The sequence below is a fragment of the Medicago truncatula genome, chromosome 4 (assembly GCF_003473485.1).
Source record: "Medicago truncatula cultivar Jemalong A17 chromosome 4, MtrunA17r5.0-ANR, whole genome shotgun sequence".
NCBI classification, from domain to species: Eukaryota; Viridiplantae; Streptophyta; class Magnoliopsida; order Fabales; family Fabaceae; genus Medicago; species Medicago truncatula.
Genome location: NC_053045.1, coordinates 28,072,952 through 28,091,461, shown reverse-complemented (window position 1 = coordinate 28,091,461; position 18,510 = coordinate 28,072,952). Strand labels below are relative to the sequence as shown.

The 18,510-nt window shown below is 31.7% G+C and overlaps 1 protein-coding gene across 1 annotated transcript; it reads right to left on the bottom strand.

The window, feature by feature from the left end:
- Positions 1-785: 785 nt before the first annotated feature.
- LOC11423823 (tRNA dimethylallyltransferase 2) lies at positions 786-5,754 on the bottom strand. Its single transcript, XM_003606192.4, has 10 exons — positions 5,502-5,754; positions 5,321-5,400; positions 5,172-5,240; positions 3,905-3,977; positions 3,665-3,786; positions 3,260-3,334; positions 2,416-2,826; positions 1,946-2,021; positions 1,689-1,852; positions 786-1,234 (listed from the first exon to the last, which is right to left on the bottom strand). The coding sequence occupies exons 1-10, from the start codon at positions 5,710-5,712 to the stop codon at positions 1,070-1,072; spliced, it is 1,446 nt and encodes a 481-aa protein (XP_003606240.1). The 5' UTR covers positions 5,713-5,754; the 3' UTR covers positions 786-1,069.
- Positions 5,755-18,510: the final 12,756 nt, after the last annotated feature.

Genomic DNA, 18,510 nt, shown 5'->3' with positions numbered 1-18,510 from the left:
GTTATGTCAATTAGTAGCAACGTTTCTGCCTTTCTACTTTTCTTATGGCTGTATAAGTAGACAGTATTTCCTGCTAAATAATACACAGGCCTTTTGCATTCATATTTTCTTTGTTCATTCTTGTGAAGGGTTTCCCTAGTCCTTCTGTCCGAGGTGTTACTTGGCATCCGTTGATGAAAGTAGTATTAGCAATAGAAATGGTTTTTAAAACACATTATAAATGTTTGTTAGGCGCTTATTTGTAACTCTGCATTAGATAGCACCACATCAATCATTAGATATACCTTTGTGCAAAGCGTCGAGAATCAAACAATTTCTTCAGTTATGATTGCTAAACCCTCCATGCCACACCTGAAATTCTTTCACTTTCCACTATTGATCCTAACATCAACATTCTCTATCAAACAATTTATGTTTACAAATCCAATCTTGAGTTCCCAAATGACCAAAAAGACCATGCTTGTGTGATTAAAGAATCCCTCTCAAAGGCTTTGGTTTACTATTATCCTCTTGCAGGAAAGCTAACAACACATATGATGGAAAACTTGGAATCAAATATGCTAATCATGAACTTTCTTCCCTTCATTATCTTGAAGGGATTGTTGTTCCAAGTTTGAAAACCCTTCTCAGTACCAATTTAGTCATCACCCTTTGGTGTCAAATTTAGACAAAAGAACTAATATTGCAAAGAGGCTACAATATAGAGGATTAAATTTGTTATTTTTTTCTTAGGGGCCAAAATCGCAACATTAAGAAAGTTAGAGGATCAAAAGTATACTTAAGTCTTAGAGGATCAAAAGTATACTTAAGTCTTAATTTAATTATCAAATTAGACTTTTTGTCCATAAATAACATTCAGAAAACAAATATTTCTAATACTTCTAATTCCCTGCGATCTAATTCTATTTTACATATGTTTCTATATCATCAAAAGTTACAAAAAGGATTGCACGTGCCCAAAAATATCCAGCGGAAAAACTATGCTAGATAAAAAGGTGTGAATACATCCATTCTCAATTCTTTCCATGACAAGTGATCCATATCTTTCATATCTGGAGTGTATTTCAAACTACAATATATCTGAGCATTCGTGCTCAGATGGCTCGCACTTCTTTTCCACAAAACTAAGACCTTTTGCCTTGCTCTTGAGACTAGAAATGCGTTTACGATGCCCACGGCCACGTATATGTTGTTCCCATTCATGTAATCCTCTAAGAACCCGATCATTGCAGGCCTGTCAACAGAAAGGTCATAAGAAACATAATATGTTTGACAGTGTTGCAACAGGATCCTATGAATGTTCAAAACAATTATTCCACATCAATCGTTCACCCCTATAAATATAAGAGCCAAAATCAAAGTATACCCGCGTAGAGAATAAAGACAAACTGTGATAAATGATATTAAGTGTGAAGACATAATGAATTTGTAACATTGTTACGCTAGTACAGCAGACATTGCGTGTTCTGTAAATTTAGTGTATTGTTTAAACAGAAAAAATTTGGGTATTCAAATATAAATTTCCAGATAAACTTTAATCTGGTAGTTTAAAAATTCTGCTTCCTCTTAAATTTTCTTGGTTGCAATTTGTAGTAGAGAATGGCGTCAAGAACTCAAACATATTATAAAAAAAGTTTGATTCAAGGGTGATTGGTCACTAAGCAAAATAATGCATTTTCCTATCTGACCTTGCATGTGTATTGAGTCCAGAGGTCCCTTTGGATTATTTTTGTCCCAGTGCCATTTGACATCCCAAAGGTTGACAACAAGCTTCCATTCTCACTCACGAATGTTGTTACTATCTTTGTAGCTGATTCAACCACTTGTCTATTCCATATATCATTTGATTTGCCTAAAATATAGAATATCTAAATCAATACATAATTCTAAAAGTTAATTCATGAAAAGATAAAAACAGAAAATTTACAAGATTGGGACAGCTTACTTAATATTGATTCTGTAGAATCAACGTAGTGTATGTCCCAACCAAACAATGTTTCCAGTCGACTGAGCATCCTCTTCTGTCATGAACAAAACTTCAATATCAATCTTAGACTTCAAATTTATTTCTTCAAACTAGCATGGTATTTAGTAACAACATGCCACATTACAGAAGTGAGAACAAAATTTTAGACAGGACAAAAGAAACCAATACTGATTCGAAAATTGATAAACTGAATCTTAATCTTATAGACCCCAAAACAAAAACAAAATTCCCAATATTGTGCAAGCTTCCATCCGAAATAATGTCCTATAAATGAAGCATCTAGAGTGATTTTCTATTTTATGTTGTCTGAATTATCACAAAAATGACTCATTTTCAGTTCCCTTGCATATCTAACCAAAAGAAATGTTCTGTGAATCATGCTTGTTCAGAAAGCCATAGAACAAATAACATTATTTTTACGGTTTTACCTGACGGCGGACAAGTCTCCTGGTATTAACCTTTACTTTCTCAATTGCATCTTCCAAAAGAGTTGTGGACTTAGTATCAGAGAAAGATCTCAACCATGCCATCAAATTGCCATCAAACAATGGCTCACTATTTTCTAAGCTTGATCCATCAATTAATTCCCCCTCTCTTTGATTTATGTTTTTGAAAACACTAGTTCTTAGAAGATCCTCAAATTCGCGGACACCAATGGCCTGTCGCAAACCTCTGGTGTAATCTGCATTCATAGTATAAATATCATAGACTTCATTGAGTAAACCTGCATCCATCATGTCATCTACCCTCTGCTCTACATATCTGTCCAGTATTGGGAGAGATGCATCCACACTTATAAAACAACAAGCATATCTTAAGTTATCAGCTTGACCCCACTTCTGCCCTGCCACAAGCAAGACCAACATTATTTAAAGAACAGGAAAAAATATTTAACTGACATTATCGTGATTGGTACAAACTTAAATAATTTCGAAAGAGTATTATTGTTTCCAGGGGACATGACATTCCTGTGTATTCATTTTTATTCCCATGCTGAGAGTGAGTGTCCTCTTTCCACTTACATGAAAATGGAAGTTATAGTGTTATACTAAAAAATATCTTGAATTCCCACCTCGTCCTATGGCCGTTTGAATTTTTAAAAATATCCTTATAAATATTAAACATGTACCAAACAAGTTTTTCAACTTTCCACGAAATTATATTTCCAAGAAAATCATTCTAATTATACACCTTGAAAGAAACCACGTCTAAGGTTAAAGAGTTGGTAGTGAATTAGCAATTAGTCCATGAATGTCAAAGAAGATAACAAACCTCTGCAGCCTGTCCTTGAAAAACTTTGCTGGGAAGAACACCAGTTCGAGAGTACAAACTAATGTATTGATTTATCTGCAAACGAAAAAATTAATCATGTGTAATATGCCATCCCCAGTTAAGAAATTCAAATAAATCAAAAAGCTTGCCTCAGAGACTAATTGAAAGTGCATAATGCTTCTACTAAATGTATTGTAAGTCGGAACTTTAAAAACTTCTCTTAAAATCATAAAAATTAGAATTACAATTTTATACATGCATAAACTGTTTTATATAACTCTAACTGTATGAATAAGATGGCCCTTTGTATACTGTGTCTCAAGAAGAAAAAATAATGAAATTACTCCTCTGACCCTTTGTATACTGTGTCTCAAGAAGAAAAAATAATGAAATTACTCCTCTGACCTTCCTATGGTTATTTGGATGGATTCTATTTGCTGCAACTGGATCAATATCTTTAAGCAAATCATAACTGTTGCTTGAACTATCATTTTCAGCAACAAAATTAGTATCAAATCCTGTAATACCTACAATGTTACAAATATAATAGAAGCTAAGTATACACTAATTGAACTGGAAATAATAGAAGCCAAGCATACACTAATTGAACCAAGTGAAAAATTAGATAACCCGATAGAAGTTTACCAGGTGAGTCACCCAAATAGCTTTCACTCAAATCATCCGTCGAGTCATCTAGCAGAAACTGACTCACAAGAGCCTGAAGAGCATAACAGGGAGAAGTGTCAAGGTATAAGAAATAAAAAATAAAAAATAGAACCTGGTACCTCGAAACAAATCCAAATATAGTAAGAATAGAAAGTCATATAAAGCACACAAGGATAAGAAAAATGGATGAGAAATTACATTATATTGCAAGATAAAAATAACAGGCTTCAATTACTATCAACAAAAAGTAAAGTTGAACACATGTATCCAATACTATGTCACCATGATGTTAACAACAACCAAGTCTTATCCCACTAAGTGGGGCCGGCTACATGGGCGCCGTAATATTCTATTGTATATCATATTTGATATCTCTATCCAACTCATTAATCTCTAGATCTTCTTTAATAGTTTCTCTTATAGTTGTATAAAAAAAAAATATAGCATTGTCACTCCATAATAGTTAAACTCAAAGATAGCCATTAAACATTTAATTTGATCACTAAACTATCTTCCTGTTTGCAATGTTGTCAATTGCAGAAAGCAGAAAACAGCAATTCGTTCAAATTTCCGCTAGGCTACAGTGCTATAGCGCCGCAAAAGCAGCTACTTTGACACACTTAATAGTTTGTACTAAATAGTGTATCCTAACAATACTGACTTGTTTGTTCATATATTATGCTATGCTATAGTGTTATAACAGCGGTCTGCGCCCAGAACTATAAAAATGTAGTAAAAAATCATTCAACTATTATTAATCTATCAAATTAATTTTGAAACTAGTACTCCTATTCCGAAAGTAACCAAGGGACTAACTTAAGATATTAATTTCTATGCACCAACGGTGTAAAACTTCTTTGCACATGCATCCAATCAAGTCATGCCAAATGGATATTTGAAGGGATATTTTAGGAACTAACTTAATCAAGTCATGGAATCATAGAGTGATTTGATCAGATGCATGTGTAAAAGAATTTTACACTGTCAATGTATACAACTTTTTTTAAAAATGACAAATGTTAGTAATTACTAATAGTTAGATTAGATTGGACCTCCAACTCCTTATCCTTCAAACCAGTTGAGCTACCCAACCCCATCAGTGTATACAAATTAAATCCTAACTTAATAGATTGAGAATACTTTAAAAAATTATTGATTATATTTTTCTAGAGTTCTGATTGTGCATAGATATTAGATACTAAATAGTAAATTGAAGGTTTAAAAATGATAGAACACAAAAATTCACCTGAATGTAGTAATTAGTACCACCAACAATAACAGGTAAGTGATTACGAGACAATATTTCATCAATAATCTGAAAAAACAAATATTAATTAATCAACTAAAATTCAAAAAAATATAAAAAAAAAATCTTATATCATCTTTGGAACTTACGGGAATAGCAGAATCACGAAAAGTTTTAGCAGTGAACTCCAAATTCGGATTTACACAACCCAATAGATGATGCACCACACCTTCAACAAACAAAAAAACGAAAACAAAATTCAAAAAAAAAAAACAGAAAGAGAAACGAAGGAGGAGGGAGGGATCAGGTGCGAGTAGAATACGGTGGTACCGTTTTGTTCAGAGAAGGGGAGTTTGTTGGTGAGAATATCGAGGCCACGGTAGACTTGCATGGAATCAGCATTGATTACTTCGATGGGGAAGTGTGAGGCTAAATCGACGGCGAGTTTTGATTTGCCGGAGCCAGTGGGGCCGGTTATGACCACCACTTTTGGTTGTTTTGGGTGGGTAGGGTTTATTGTTGCGGTGTTCTCCGTCGCCATTCTTTGCTCTGTTTGGCCAAAAAAACTATTTTGAACTTAGGCTTAAATATCAAAATCCAAATATTGACATTTTGGTTTTAGTTTTGTAAAAATATTTTTTTTTATTTTAGTCCCTGTCAATATAAAAAATTTGGTTTTGGTCCTTGCTATTTTGTTTTAGTTCTTGTAAAATTGATTTATATTGGATTTGGTCCTTGTAATATGTAGAATATTTGATTTTAGTCCTTCAAAATGAGGACTAAAATGAATATTATAGAGGCCAATTTCAATATGAAATAATTTTATAAAGATTAAAACAAAACACCAAAGACCAAAACTAAATATTATATATTTGCAGGAACTAAATATTTGTAGGGACCATTTCCATATTTAAACCTTAAACTTATAAGTGACAATTTATATACATTGTTGAAAAATGTTAGGAACACCCTTTTTTTTCAACGGTAACACTCTTTTTGATTTAAACAAATAAAAAATATTTATTTTTAAAAAAGAGCGTTGAAAAGAAAATGTTGCTCCAATTAACTTATTACTTTCACTACCAAAACAAATCCCATAATACTACCAAAAATTAACTTATTACTTCACAACATCAAAATGGATTTTCTTTTTCTTCTAACTAACATCAAAATGGATTTGTTTGTCTACATGATAAAAACTTCAAATGGACTTTTTTTTATAATAAAAACTTAAACTAAATGAAACAAAAAACCTAAAACTATATATTTTTTATGTTTGTACTAATATTTTTAAAAGATCACGTAATGGGTAAATGCCTTACTTCATAGTCAAAAATAATATATGTATTGAATAATTACCAAAGAACAATTAAGTAAAAAAATATTGGGGTGGGGGGGGGCAATCGTTCCCAATCCATTATGAATATATTCGCCTATAATCCAATTAAATTTATATGGATCTTACATAATTTAGTATGACTTGTATGAATTTTAAACAATAGAATGTGTTAAAAAAAAAAAAAAAATCAATCATAATTACTTGCTCATTATGAACAAAGAGGTTCTAAAAAAATTCACGGATTTCATTTTTGAATTAAAATTTCAATTTGGTGGATTTTAACTTTCTAGCTTAATTTTCTTTTATGTTAACCCCCGGATTTCCATAGAACCGAATCCTGATAATTTAGAGTTCAGCTATGACGTAAGTATAGTATGGTCAAGTGATGGACGAATTGGCAAGTACACAAAATCATAACAAATAATAAAGTGATAATTCATCGTCTTTACAGTGATTGTCGTTCAACGAAGCAATTTACTAAGCAGTATAAGGAGTTTATGGTGGCAAGTTTAACTAATTGCACAATATGATATTAGGTTTTGAGTATATTCGCATGTCTAACAACGTATGAGTATAATTTAATCAATTTTGTTTCTATTTCTTATGTATCAAAGATAATCAATCATTTTTATTCTGTACAGTTATTTTTTTATAAATCATATGTTATATTTTGTATTGAACCTATTATTTTATAATATTTTTATAAGATTATTATTAATGAAAAAGTTACAGTTTGTAATTTTGATATCACAAAATCAATCCAAATTAAAACCGCATTTGGATCAGATCGGTTTTTTAAAATTAATCATCCAAAACCGAACCAAACCGCGTATAATTTTAACTTTGGATCGAATGAGTTTCTGTCTCAAAATCGATCCAAACTGGACTGCGAACACCCCTAATCGCATTAGGTAGCCGCCCTAGATTATTCCATCCGCAAGCGTGTTTTTACCACGCGATCTGCAATTTTTTGTCCTTTTTAGATCGTTCTTCCGTCTTGGGATGAATTTTCCTCAATTATATTATCTTCAAAAACCTTTTAAGTAGCATCTGTTTTCATTTTAATTTCCATAATTCTCCATGTGGTGTCTTGCTTTACTGAATTACATGATTTTTCAATAAAAAGACTCAAAATACATATGGAGTTGCATGATTAAGGAAGAAATTGAATTACAATGACTCGAATGAAAACAATATAAAATGTCTCTCGAACCATGAACAACTCCTCCAAATAAACTCTAAATTGTCTTTAAATGTAAATAAAATAACTAAAAACATAGCCTAAGACACCATATGATGCTCTATCATCACCAGGAATTGAACTAGGGATCTCCCGAACAATTCGTTCTTGGTCGAGCTCATTAACCACTTGAGCTCAATTTCTTGATTAATTATTGTTTTTTATGTCGATAACATTTTGTTAATTTGTTTATCACGTACATAGTTCTTTAATTGTATTAATCAACTTAACAAATAATCAGACAACTTATTGATCATATAGACAACAAAATTGAATATTTGTATCCTTCCTTATCTTGATTACAATGTTTCTATTGCACAATGACATTGTTCATGTGCATCATGTTCAGTTATATCGCATCACCTCATCGCTTGAAAACCAATCAATAATGCAATACATGAGGCCATTTGTTTACAGCTAAACATAATTATCATGTTACTCGAAATTGGAAAAAATAGGATTGGAAGTTTTGTTAGATTCCCTTCAGTCGATGGAAGATTAGGCAAATGTTATGTCAGCCAGATAAGGGTAAGTTGATTCTTTCTTAAGTCAATTGACTCAGGAGGCACGCGGGCCTTGAAGACATAAAACCGAGTTAAAATTTATTAGAGTTGGATAATGAAGCACCAAACCTACATTCCTTGTTTATAGTGTCATTAACAACAAATAACAATGAGTAACGAGGCATGTTTAAGGAAGTGTTGCACATGTTGGATATTGTCAATAGATCACGCCATGTAATGGGAAGTTGTCATTCAAACGTGAGGGGCGACATGAGCCCCTTATCGAGAGAAAATTATCGCACAACCCATGCAAAAGTAAAACCCAAAACAATCATACCTAACACTCTATAGGAATACTTAAAGAACCCACGACAAATGGACAAAGTTTCATCCTCGGTGTTAATTGTTTGAAGAAATGTCCTCGTGAGCTTAACTCAGTTGGTAGGGACAATGCTTATGCAAGGTCCGGGGTTCAAATCCCCGCCACCATCCAAAAAAAATTGTTTGAAGAAATAAAATCACAGTTGAGAAATATTAGTTGATACCTCAGCCAAATCTCTAGTTTAACATGAGATGATTAATTCAAATCCTAGACTCCAAGAACTCTCTCACTAAATCATCCAAACTATTCATATTATTGTCCACTCTTTATCGATCTCCAATCTTAAAAAAAACAATTTTATTGTTAGGAATTTCTCTTTCCATCGATTGGTAAGTCTCATTCATCATGTACTCTTTACTCATTATTTAGGATTTTGTTATTATATTAGTTTTTGATTCTGCTAAGTGATTCTTAAGATTTCATCAATTGTAAAGCGAGAAATAAAATCTATAAAGAAATCTAAATAATATTATTTGCTGAATTTTTTTGATTTTATTTCAATCATCTTAGAGTAAAAAATCCAAAAGTACAAGGTTCATGAAAATAGAAAGAAAGCAAAAAAAGAATTCAAATTAGTGGGTGCTACCACAACAACAAAACAACATCTTGTAGAATTTTCTTGCGGAATCTTATGGGTACATAGATCAATCACATCCACATATACCGTCGTAGAAATTGGGGAAAAAATTTGACAACCGCACCTTCATTAAAATACAATTCGGCTTAAGATGAAATTGACACATATCTTTTGGACAATCAGAATGTTGATTACATTCAATAACCGCTGTAATGAAAAAATGGAATAAAAGGATGATATTAACATTTATAATATTATATTATATAGGAAGTAACTAAGGAAATTTAAAAAAGATAAAATTAGATTACCATCAACGTTCATTGCAACAAGAAATAAGGAAAAAAAGATAATCATGAGATAAGTAAACTTGAAAACTTTAACCATATTTTCTAACTTTACATTTAAGAGATATTATATGATCTTATATCACTTTATAATTTATAAAACTCATCCTTTTCTTATACACCTTAACTAGTTTTTAGCAATTATAAACTTGTTAAACAACCTTTCTAAAGTTCAAACATTATTAAATGTCTCTTAGGTACATCAAGTGTTATATTTGTCCCTTTGTCGTACTTAGTAAAGAGTTAACGTAAAAACATACCAATCATCAGAATTCATTCTTATTTTACCAATCTTCTATTATTTGATAACCTTTCTCGACAAAAAAGGGATAATATAAAAAAAGAGGATAGTATGTGTGATTTCATGTGAGCCCGAAACTATAGGAGAGATATGTCTTGTATATATGTTACATTTCAAATTCATCGATAATTCCTCGAGAACATGAAAAGTTCATTATTGGCAATGTAGTTTTCATGTTTCGTTGAGAATGAAAAAAGTATGTTAATATGTTTTTATGGCCTGTGCTTTGTGAATTAAATTTATTTTATGAGAAAATAACTCCAATTGATTTTTGGTGAAGGTGGACTAAAATTCATCTAGTGCTTATATTCTAAGAACCTTTGTTGGTCACTAATATTTAAGAGACTTTATATGTCATCTTTAGCAAGATTTTGTGAATCTCTACATTTTTAAGTTCTAGATTGAGAACTCCGACGGAAAATAAATTGTCATGCGTCAGTAAATTTTATTAGTGACAAAATGATTTTATTTGTTTCTAAGGCTTTTTATTTTGTGTCTTGAGAGTTAGATTGAAGCTCAGTTGGTGAGATGTAATTAGAGTCAAAATAAATCGTGTGTCTTTTAATACTCTCCAAATTCTTTTAATACCTCTCGAGGTCTCAGGTTTGATTCACCCTGGTGTCAATTTGGATGTGCTAATTTAGTTTCTTGAAGAAAAAAAAATACTCTCCAAACTCTATAAATAGAGGTCTTTGGTCTCAAAAATCACAAATTTCACACATTTCTTCTTATCCCCCTTCAAACCATCTCCACCACCATCCCCCGCCCTATCTCACTCAATTGCCAACCAAATTTATCCATTTTTCTCTTAAATTGACAATTGTTGTGGATCATTATTACCCACTCCTAGATCGGGCACGACAAAGAGGTAATGATATTTGGAAAGTTTTTAAAAAGTTTTATAAACTAAAGTTAATTCTTTATGAAATCATTTAACTTCATTTGAAGCACATGTGAATGTGAAGTTAAACTATAAATAACTTGACCTAAATAAGACAATCAAAACATAATGAGAAGAATGACATTGAGAGAATAACACAATATTTTTATACTAGTTCAATTTCCAAACATATAGTCGGTCTAATCCACCCCTATCAGAGTGATTTTGCCTTTTATTCTAAAAGGATTTAATCCATTATAATCCACCAGTTGCAAACTTCAAAGTATATTCTTTCACCATAGGCTATATTATGAAATCCTACGAATCATTTATCTTTTCTAAATCCTTTGTTAGCCAATCATGTCTACTTCATCATTCAAGAGAATATCATGACTAAGACAAAACCTAATTTGTCTTCTTATATCTGCGAGGTTAAGTGTTTACAATCTCTTTATAGTACATTGTTAATAAATGTTGTTGTCAATACTGGTCATTGTACGTAAGTGTAGAGTTTGTATCTAACTGATACAAAGTCTTTTATATGATGATTACTCTTTGTGAGAAAATGTTACAATAAAATCTTATGTTAATTCAAGTGTGTTGCGACTACTTTATTGATCTACAACATGATCTAATTACTATCCATTTGAGAGATTTTACAATAAATTTGATCTAATTACTCTCCATTTGAGAAATTTTACAATGAATTTTATTTATTATGACCCACGTTTGACTAAGAAAAAGTGTAATTTGTCTTCTCATATCCACGAGGTCCAAGTGTTTACAATCTCTTTATAGTACACTAGGTATATAACCCGTGCGTTGCACGAGTTTAATCAAAATACGGCTAGCAATTTGCCTAAAACCCTACCCAAGCAATATTTTTAATTTGATCCACCAATTTTCCCACATTATCTACCCCAACTTGAAATATAATATTGTTTCTAATATTTTAAATGCACCATATTGTTGCCAATCAAACCAATTGGTTAAACTTCTTTACGTGACTTTGTTGTAACAAAGCTTTAAAATGTTCTCTCTAATTGTTATGCATAAAACATGAAAACAAAATTAAAATAAAAACAACATCAATCTTGTTAAAAAATAATGTGTTCTCTCTAAAAATAAAAAACAGCATCAATCTTATTAAGAAAATAATGTGTTCTTTCAATATATATTGATACAAAATTGATAGGACAATATCCCTTAATTAAAATTATAACCAACCAATTTTCAACAAAAGTGTAGAAAAGTATTTGTTGTGAAATTGACATCAATAGAAGACATGGTGGAAACATCCCAGGATTGAGTAAAAATGAATGTGGCATAAGTTGTTGTTATAAAGGGTTGAGTGTGAATTCATAAAAAAAGTACGCTTTAAATTTTTCCATTTTGTAGGTTATAATTAAGAGATACATCCAATTAGGGTTGGGAATAGGCCAGGCTTTGATAGGCCTGAGCCTGGCCTACGAAAAAATTTGCAGGCCTGAGCCTGGCCTATGGCCTTTCATAGGCCTATTTTTTTGGCCTGGCCTGGTCTATTTAAAAGCATGCCCTGACCTGAAAGCCTATTTACAGGCCTACTTACTATTAAAGTCACTAAACATTCCATTTTATCTACTTTTAAATAGGCTTAATATGCCTCAAAGCCTATTTCAGTGTAAGATTTGTCTATCACTACTATAAGGCCTTAAAAGCCTATTTCACTATAAAGCTTTAAAGCCTATTTAAAAAGTCCACTGTGAAGCCTAACATGCATAAATAGGTCGGCCTATTAGGCTTCATAGGCTTTTTTGATAGCCTAAGCCTGACCTAATTACTTAAATAGGCTTTTTAAAAAGCCTAAGCCTAACCTTTTTAATAAACAGGCTAGGCCAGGCCAGGCTTAAACAGGCCAGACCATAGGCCCCTGTTGGCCGGCCTGGCCTATTCCCAACCCTACATCCAATGATGATAGTGTAAGAGATTATGGAATGTTTGAATAGTTTGTTAGGTGCATAAACGATTACTATTAGATTCTTAAAACATGGCTATAGAAAAACAATGGTGTTTCTGTTCATTAACTTAACGTCTTTGTTATTTTTTGTCTAGAGTGATTTTATTTTTAAAGGTTGTCTAGAGTGAGTTGATAACCCATTATATTCTAATGCATTGTATGATTGAGTTAGCATTATTGTGAAAAAAAACAAATGAGAGAAGTTTCGTATTAGATTAGTTTATTAGATAGAATAATTAGAGAGTATAAATTAAGCTTTTTTTAGAGGTGTTACATCAATCCTAGCATTAGAGTGAGCCAAGTTTAGTTTACAAAGAGAAGAAGATATAGATAAATAGATGCTCCAAAGATGCGACACTCATCTTGTTCCTCAACTCCTCAAACTTGTCATGCTTCACAAATTTTGTTAAACGTCTGCTTCATATATAGCAGTAGGCAGTGGCGGAGCCAGACAAAAAAATTTGGGGTGGCCGGCTGGCCGCCATCAAAATAAACTAAAATATATAATCAACCTAATTCAAGCTTAAGAAGTGAGTAAAGACTTGGATTTCGGTTAATGTAGTTAGGATTACTCAAAATATCAGTAGAAACGTGATAGAAACAAATTTATAGTCCCTTTGAAGTTTGAATCAATCTACTGCAATTCATTTGTATTTTGTAATATGTTTAGAAAAGTGAATTGAAACAAATTTAACACTAACGGTGCACAAAATATGAGCATCACAGTTTCAATTTCTCACTAACAAAAACCAATGATAGAAACAAATTAACACTAATAGTATACAAAATCTTAGCATCACAGTTTCAATTTCACACTAACTTTAGTTTCTATTTCCCTTCCCTTTTTTCTCTCTTCAGTTTCAATTTCACACAAAATCTGATAAAAATTGAAGGAGAAAGCAAATTAAAAACCAAATTCATTAACAAATAAAAGAAAATAAAATAAAATCAGTATCAAACAAAAGGAAATTGAATCAGAATCAATAGCTTACAGTTATTCAATTAGGGTTTGTGAGGAGAGATGGAGACGGATGAAGTCTGAACTGAAAACGATAAAAGAGAAGGAGGAATCACGGTTCAGAAAGGGAAAAATGAAAGTGGTAATTGTAATTTTCATTGTAACTCAAGGACAATATAGTAATTTCCAGCCTATACAAAAATTAAAAAAAAAATTAATGGGGAGGTGGTGGCTCCCCCTTGCCACCCCTGGCTCCGCCTCTGGCAGTAGGACAATGTGGCAGTTCTAGCCTCCTTTTGTTTACTAGATCTCTAATACAATGATTCTTTGTCTCAATGCGTTTACGTCTGATTCTTTTTAATTTATTTCTCACTCTTTTTTTGACTATCTCTTTCTCACATTTTCTACTCTCTGTGTTTTTTAATGGAGGATAAATAATAACTACAAATATATTAAGAAAGAATGATAGGTTTTATAACTTAAAATTACTTGCATTATTATAATTATTAGATTAGATAGAATAATAAAGGGTGAGAAGTTATACTATATGCGAGAATTTTTTTAGAGGTGACACATATGCATAATCAAAGCTTAAGAATAATGAGTCAAATTTAATTAATAGGAAAGTCTTAGAGGTACCATATCATCGCAATTTTAGATCAAGAGTAATTCAAACTTACTTTACAATATAATATAGAAGATAAATATATAATTGACATAAATACTTATTCAACCTTAACCTCATACTTTCAAATATATATATAATTCATATAAACTTATTAAATCAAATCTAAAAATATTGCTAATAAAATTATTAAACTTTAATTAAAAGAAAACAACTAAATCATAATAAAGTCTTTTAATTATCCTTAAAATAAAGTAATAATAAAACTTGCCCAAAAGAATGTGAGTATAGTTAGACAATTCCATGAGCTGCATCCAAATTTACTCTTAATTGTAGGAAACTCAATTGATGGAAAGTATAAAGATCAGCCAATTTCATGGTCAAGGGTTAAATTCCCATGATGTTGCGTTCAAATCATCAAAACATGATTTTGTCTCCAATTTCACGAAGATCAAGAAAGTTCCATTAGAATTTTGAATAGATGTGTGCTTCTACAATTAGTTACCTAGGCATTGAATAGGCGTGTGCTTCTACAATTTGTTACCAAGGCCTTGATGTTAACAACTCTTATAAGAAACTATTCAGTTAAAATCATAATAAGAGTACCTTCTCTTATTACGAAGACATGGATACTTGATCAATTAAACTAACACCTATAGATAAAGATTCTTACGTTATCTTGTTCGACCCTTTTGAATTTTTGGTGTTGAGAGTTTTGAGTTTCTTGTAAGCTCCATCCAAATCCACCTCCTTCTTATGGCAATTAGTTGAGAAGGAAAAATCTCTAATAGTTATAGGAACAACCACATGCTGGCTTTTAATAAAAATGAATAAAAAAAATATTATTTTTTATGCATTTTTAATATGTTTCCTTCCACATGTTTAGTGAACTCTTGATCTCATAACAATGTTAAATAAAAAATAATAATAAAAAAATACTTTAATTTCAATAAAATAAAAATACAACCACCATTTCATATATGAAGTGTCCTTTCAACAAAACTCTTCCTTTTCCCAAAATCTGCCTATGTAAAATCAAAGAAAAAAAATCCATTAGGGAATACGGAAAATTATAGAAATAGAAACACACACGAAACTTGAAGAGAAAATTAAAACTATCAAAAAATGAAATGTAAGAAGAAATGAAAAAAATGAGGAACTTTATAGTAAACTTGTGAGTGTAAGAGGATTGATTAAGAATATGATTAATTTTAAAATGTAACTGCTCAATATTAATAAAATGAATTATAATGCATTCATTATGCAACTTGCATGAAGTGAAGTAACTGAAGTGTTTTTTACATCTGATGGGAAATGAAAGATAGATAGTAATGAATGACTAGTAAAGAATAAGAACAAAAGACACATGAAGTAGTATATGTTAATGTTACCAATAGGCAATAGAATAAGAAAGGGTGGGAAATTTTGTAACTCAAGCTTAGATATAGATAGATTAAGAGAGTAGTTGAGCTTTCAACTTTCCTAGAGGTGTTGCATCATCACAATATGTGTTTAAGAATGAATCAATCGTCAACCTTAATTTACAATTTAGTATATATAGATACAAATAGAAAATTACCAATTATCCATATATGATAATTCTACATGTATTTGAGGATTTTTCACAAATTGGATCAAAATCAATTATCCATGAAATTTCAAAGGTGCATTATAGTTGAATCCAAAATAATTAAAATGAATATAAACAATTTGAATGAGTAATATCACCAACGTATCTTGCAATAATCGTGTCTCAAAATAAATAAAATAAATAGGAATTCCATCTTCTAATGTTTGAAATGGAACTAAAATGTCGAAGCAAATTCACTTTTTCTTCAATCCTTGCATATCTCTGATTGAGCAAAATGGATGAGGGCGGACTCAAGTGGGATTTTTTTTCTTCAGCAGAACGTAACAATAGTGCATGAATCTTAAATGAAAGAAAAACAAAACAAAAAACCACATATGATCCATGTTGCATGGAGAGAGTAAACTAATGATATGAAAGGGTGAACCGATTTTAACCAAATATGTAAAAAAATGAATTTAAACAATTTTAGACAACAATTGAATTAGAATGAGTGAGAAGTTTATTCTTAACTCCAACTTAGCTACTTTATTAGACTGGATTATTAGATTAGATAATATTAAGAGAGGGTGTGAAGTTTAAGTGTGCCACATCGTCACAATCCCAATCTATAAATAATCCAAGTTTGGTTTACTTGTAAGAGAAAAAAAAAATTTAGATGTGCCACATTATGACAATGTTTGTTTAAGAATGGCTCAAGCAAAATTAAACATACTTAACCCTATTTTCTTCTATTAACACGGTGGGTACTTAAGGGTGAATTTTTTTTATGCAATACTATACGATTTTTATTTTTTGAAGGGTGTGCAATACTATACTATTATTTTCTTTTCTTTTTTGTTATTGTTTTTTTCTATTTTGATATTAGCTGTTGTTTACAAAATAATGTTTTTCTTTTCTTTTTTATTTATTAGCAAAGTATTGATTTTCTTCTCAATCATCCACAACACATAACATAAACCGAATAAAACACATAATAACGTATAAGTTAGGCAACAATTTATGCCACACTGAAAATATAAGGACTCGTTGATCATGATGTCTATGAGTTAGAATTCTAATGGACGTGCAATTAAATCAACCATATAAGCAACGTAAATAATTGATTTAGTGGAAAGCTAAGGCAAATAATGGAAAAGATGGGCCTATTCTTATTTATCCATTCATATTTCACTAAACATTAAATTGATTTAATGGAGGTTAAATAATGAATGAATTATTAGAGTAATAGTTAAAAGAGAGTGGCAAAGTATCAATAGAGAATGAAAAATTAGAGTTCATTTAGACATGCCACATCATCAAAGCTCTTGCATAAGAATAGTTCAAGCTTCTAATTCAAAGATATATATAAATATAGATAGATAGATAGATAGATTGTTAATAAATGTTGTTGCCAATACGGCTCATTGTACGTAAATGAAAAGTTTGTATCTAAGTGATACAAAGTCTTTGATATGATGATTGCTCTTTGTGAGAGAACGTTACAATAAAATCCTTTGTCAATTCAAGTGTGTCACGACTACTTTATTGATCTATAATATGATCTAATTACTCTCTATTTGAGAGATTTTACAATGAATTTTATTTATTATGATTAGAGCTGTCAAAATGGGCCGGGCCGTAAGGGCCGGCCCGAAAGCCCGAATAAAATGTAGGGCTTGGGCCGAATAATTGGAGCCCGAAATTGAAGAGGGCTTTTTAGCCCGGCCCGTAAAAGCCCTTGGCCCGTTAGGGCTAGCCCGTCCGGGCTCCGGGCTGCCCGGAAGCCCGCAAAAAATACAACTGTTTTTTTTTTTTTTTTTTTTGTGGTCTATGTGTGTGAGAGACTGATACGGGTCCGGGCTGGCCCGTTAGCCCGGCATATTTATGTATGTTCCGTACTTAAAAGAATGGAAAAGGGAAGAAAAAAATACGGGCCAGGGCCGGGCCGTTAGCCCGGGAGCCCGTATAGGGCCGGGCTCGGGCTCATTTTTTGCAGCCCATATTCAAACCGGGCTTTTTAGCCCGGCCCTTAAAAGCCCTTGACCCGGCCCGGCCGGGGCTAAACGGGCCGGGCCGCCCGTTTTGACAGCTCTAATTATGATCCACGTTTTTTCTTAATTATTATTTTATTTGCGATGAATCTTAATTACTCTCCATAAATAATTTTATTTATTATGACGCACAACTTGCAAAAATAGTCGGGCAAGAGTAGATTTTGTGGGCCACAATATTTTGGCCATTAAGACCAGGGTTGCCGATAAATAGCGTACTCGTGCATTTTATTTGACACACTAAATTAATTAAATGAGCTATTTTTCACAATGTATCTCTTTCACAATGTTTCTTAGTTTAGTAGCTCACAAAAAAACTTTGTACTTGTCACTTTTTGGAAGATTTAAGCGGTTAATGGTCGAGGAACAAAGTTCATTTTATAGTGTAATCATTTTAAGCACAAATGAAATCACAATTGAGAGTTATTAACCGATTATTCAACCAACTTTCAAGTTAGACAACAAATTGTCACACTTGATTTGACATTACGACCAAAACCACTAAAAATTAAATTCGCCAAGCCATAGACAATGTTTGACATATGCACAACAATGTTAGGCCTAAACAACTTC

Coding starts and splice junctions, on each gene's coding strand:
- LOC11423823 (XM_003606192.4), bottom strand. CDS start 5,712: ATGGCGACGGAGAACACCGCAACAATAAACCCTACCCACCCAAAACAA. Junction 2,022..2,415: donor GGAGACTTGTCCGCCGTCAG/GTAAAACCGTAA, acceptor TGTTCATGACAG/AAGAGGATGCTCAGTCGACT. Junction 1,235..1,688: donor GGACTCAATACACATGCAAG/GTCAGATAGGAA, acceptor TTCTGTTGACAG/GCCTGCAATGATCGGGTTCT.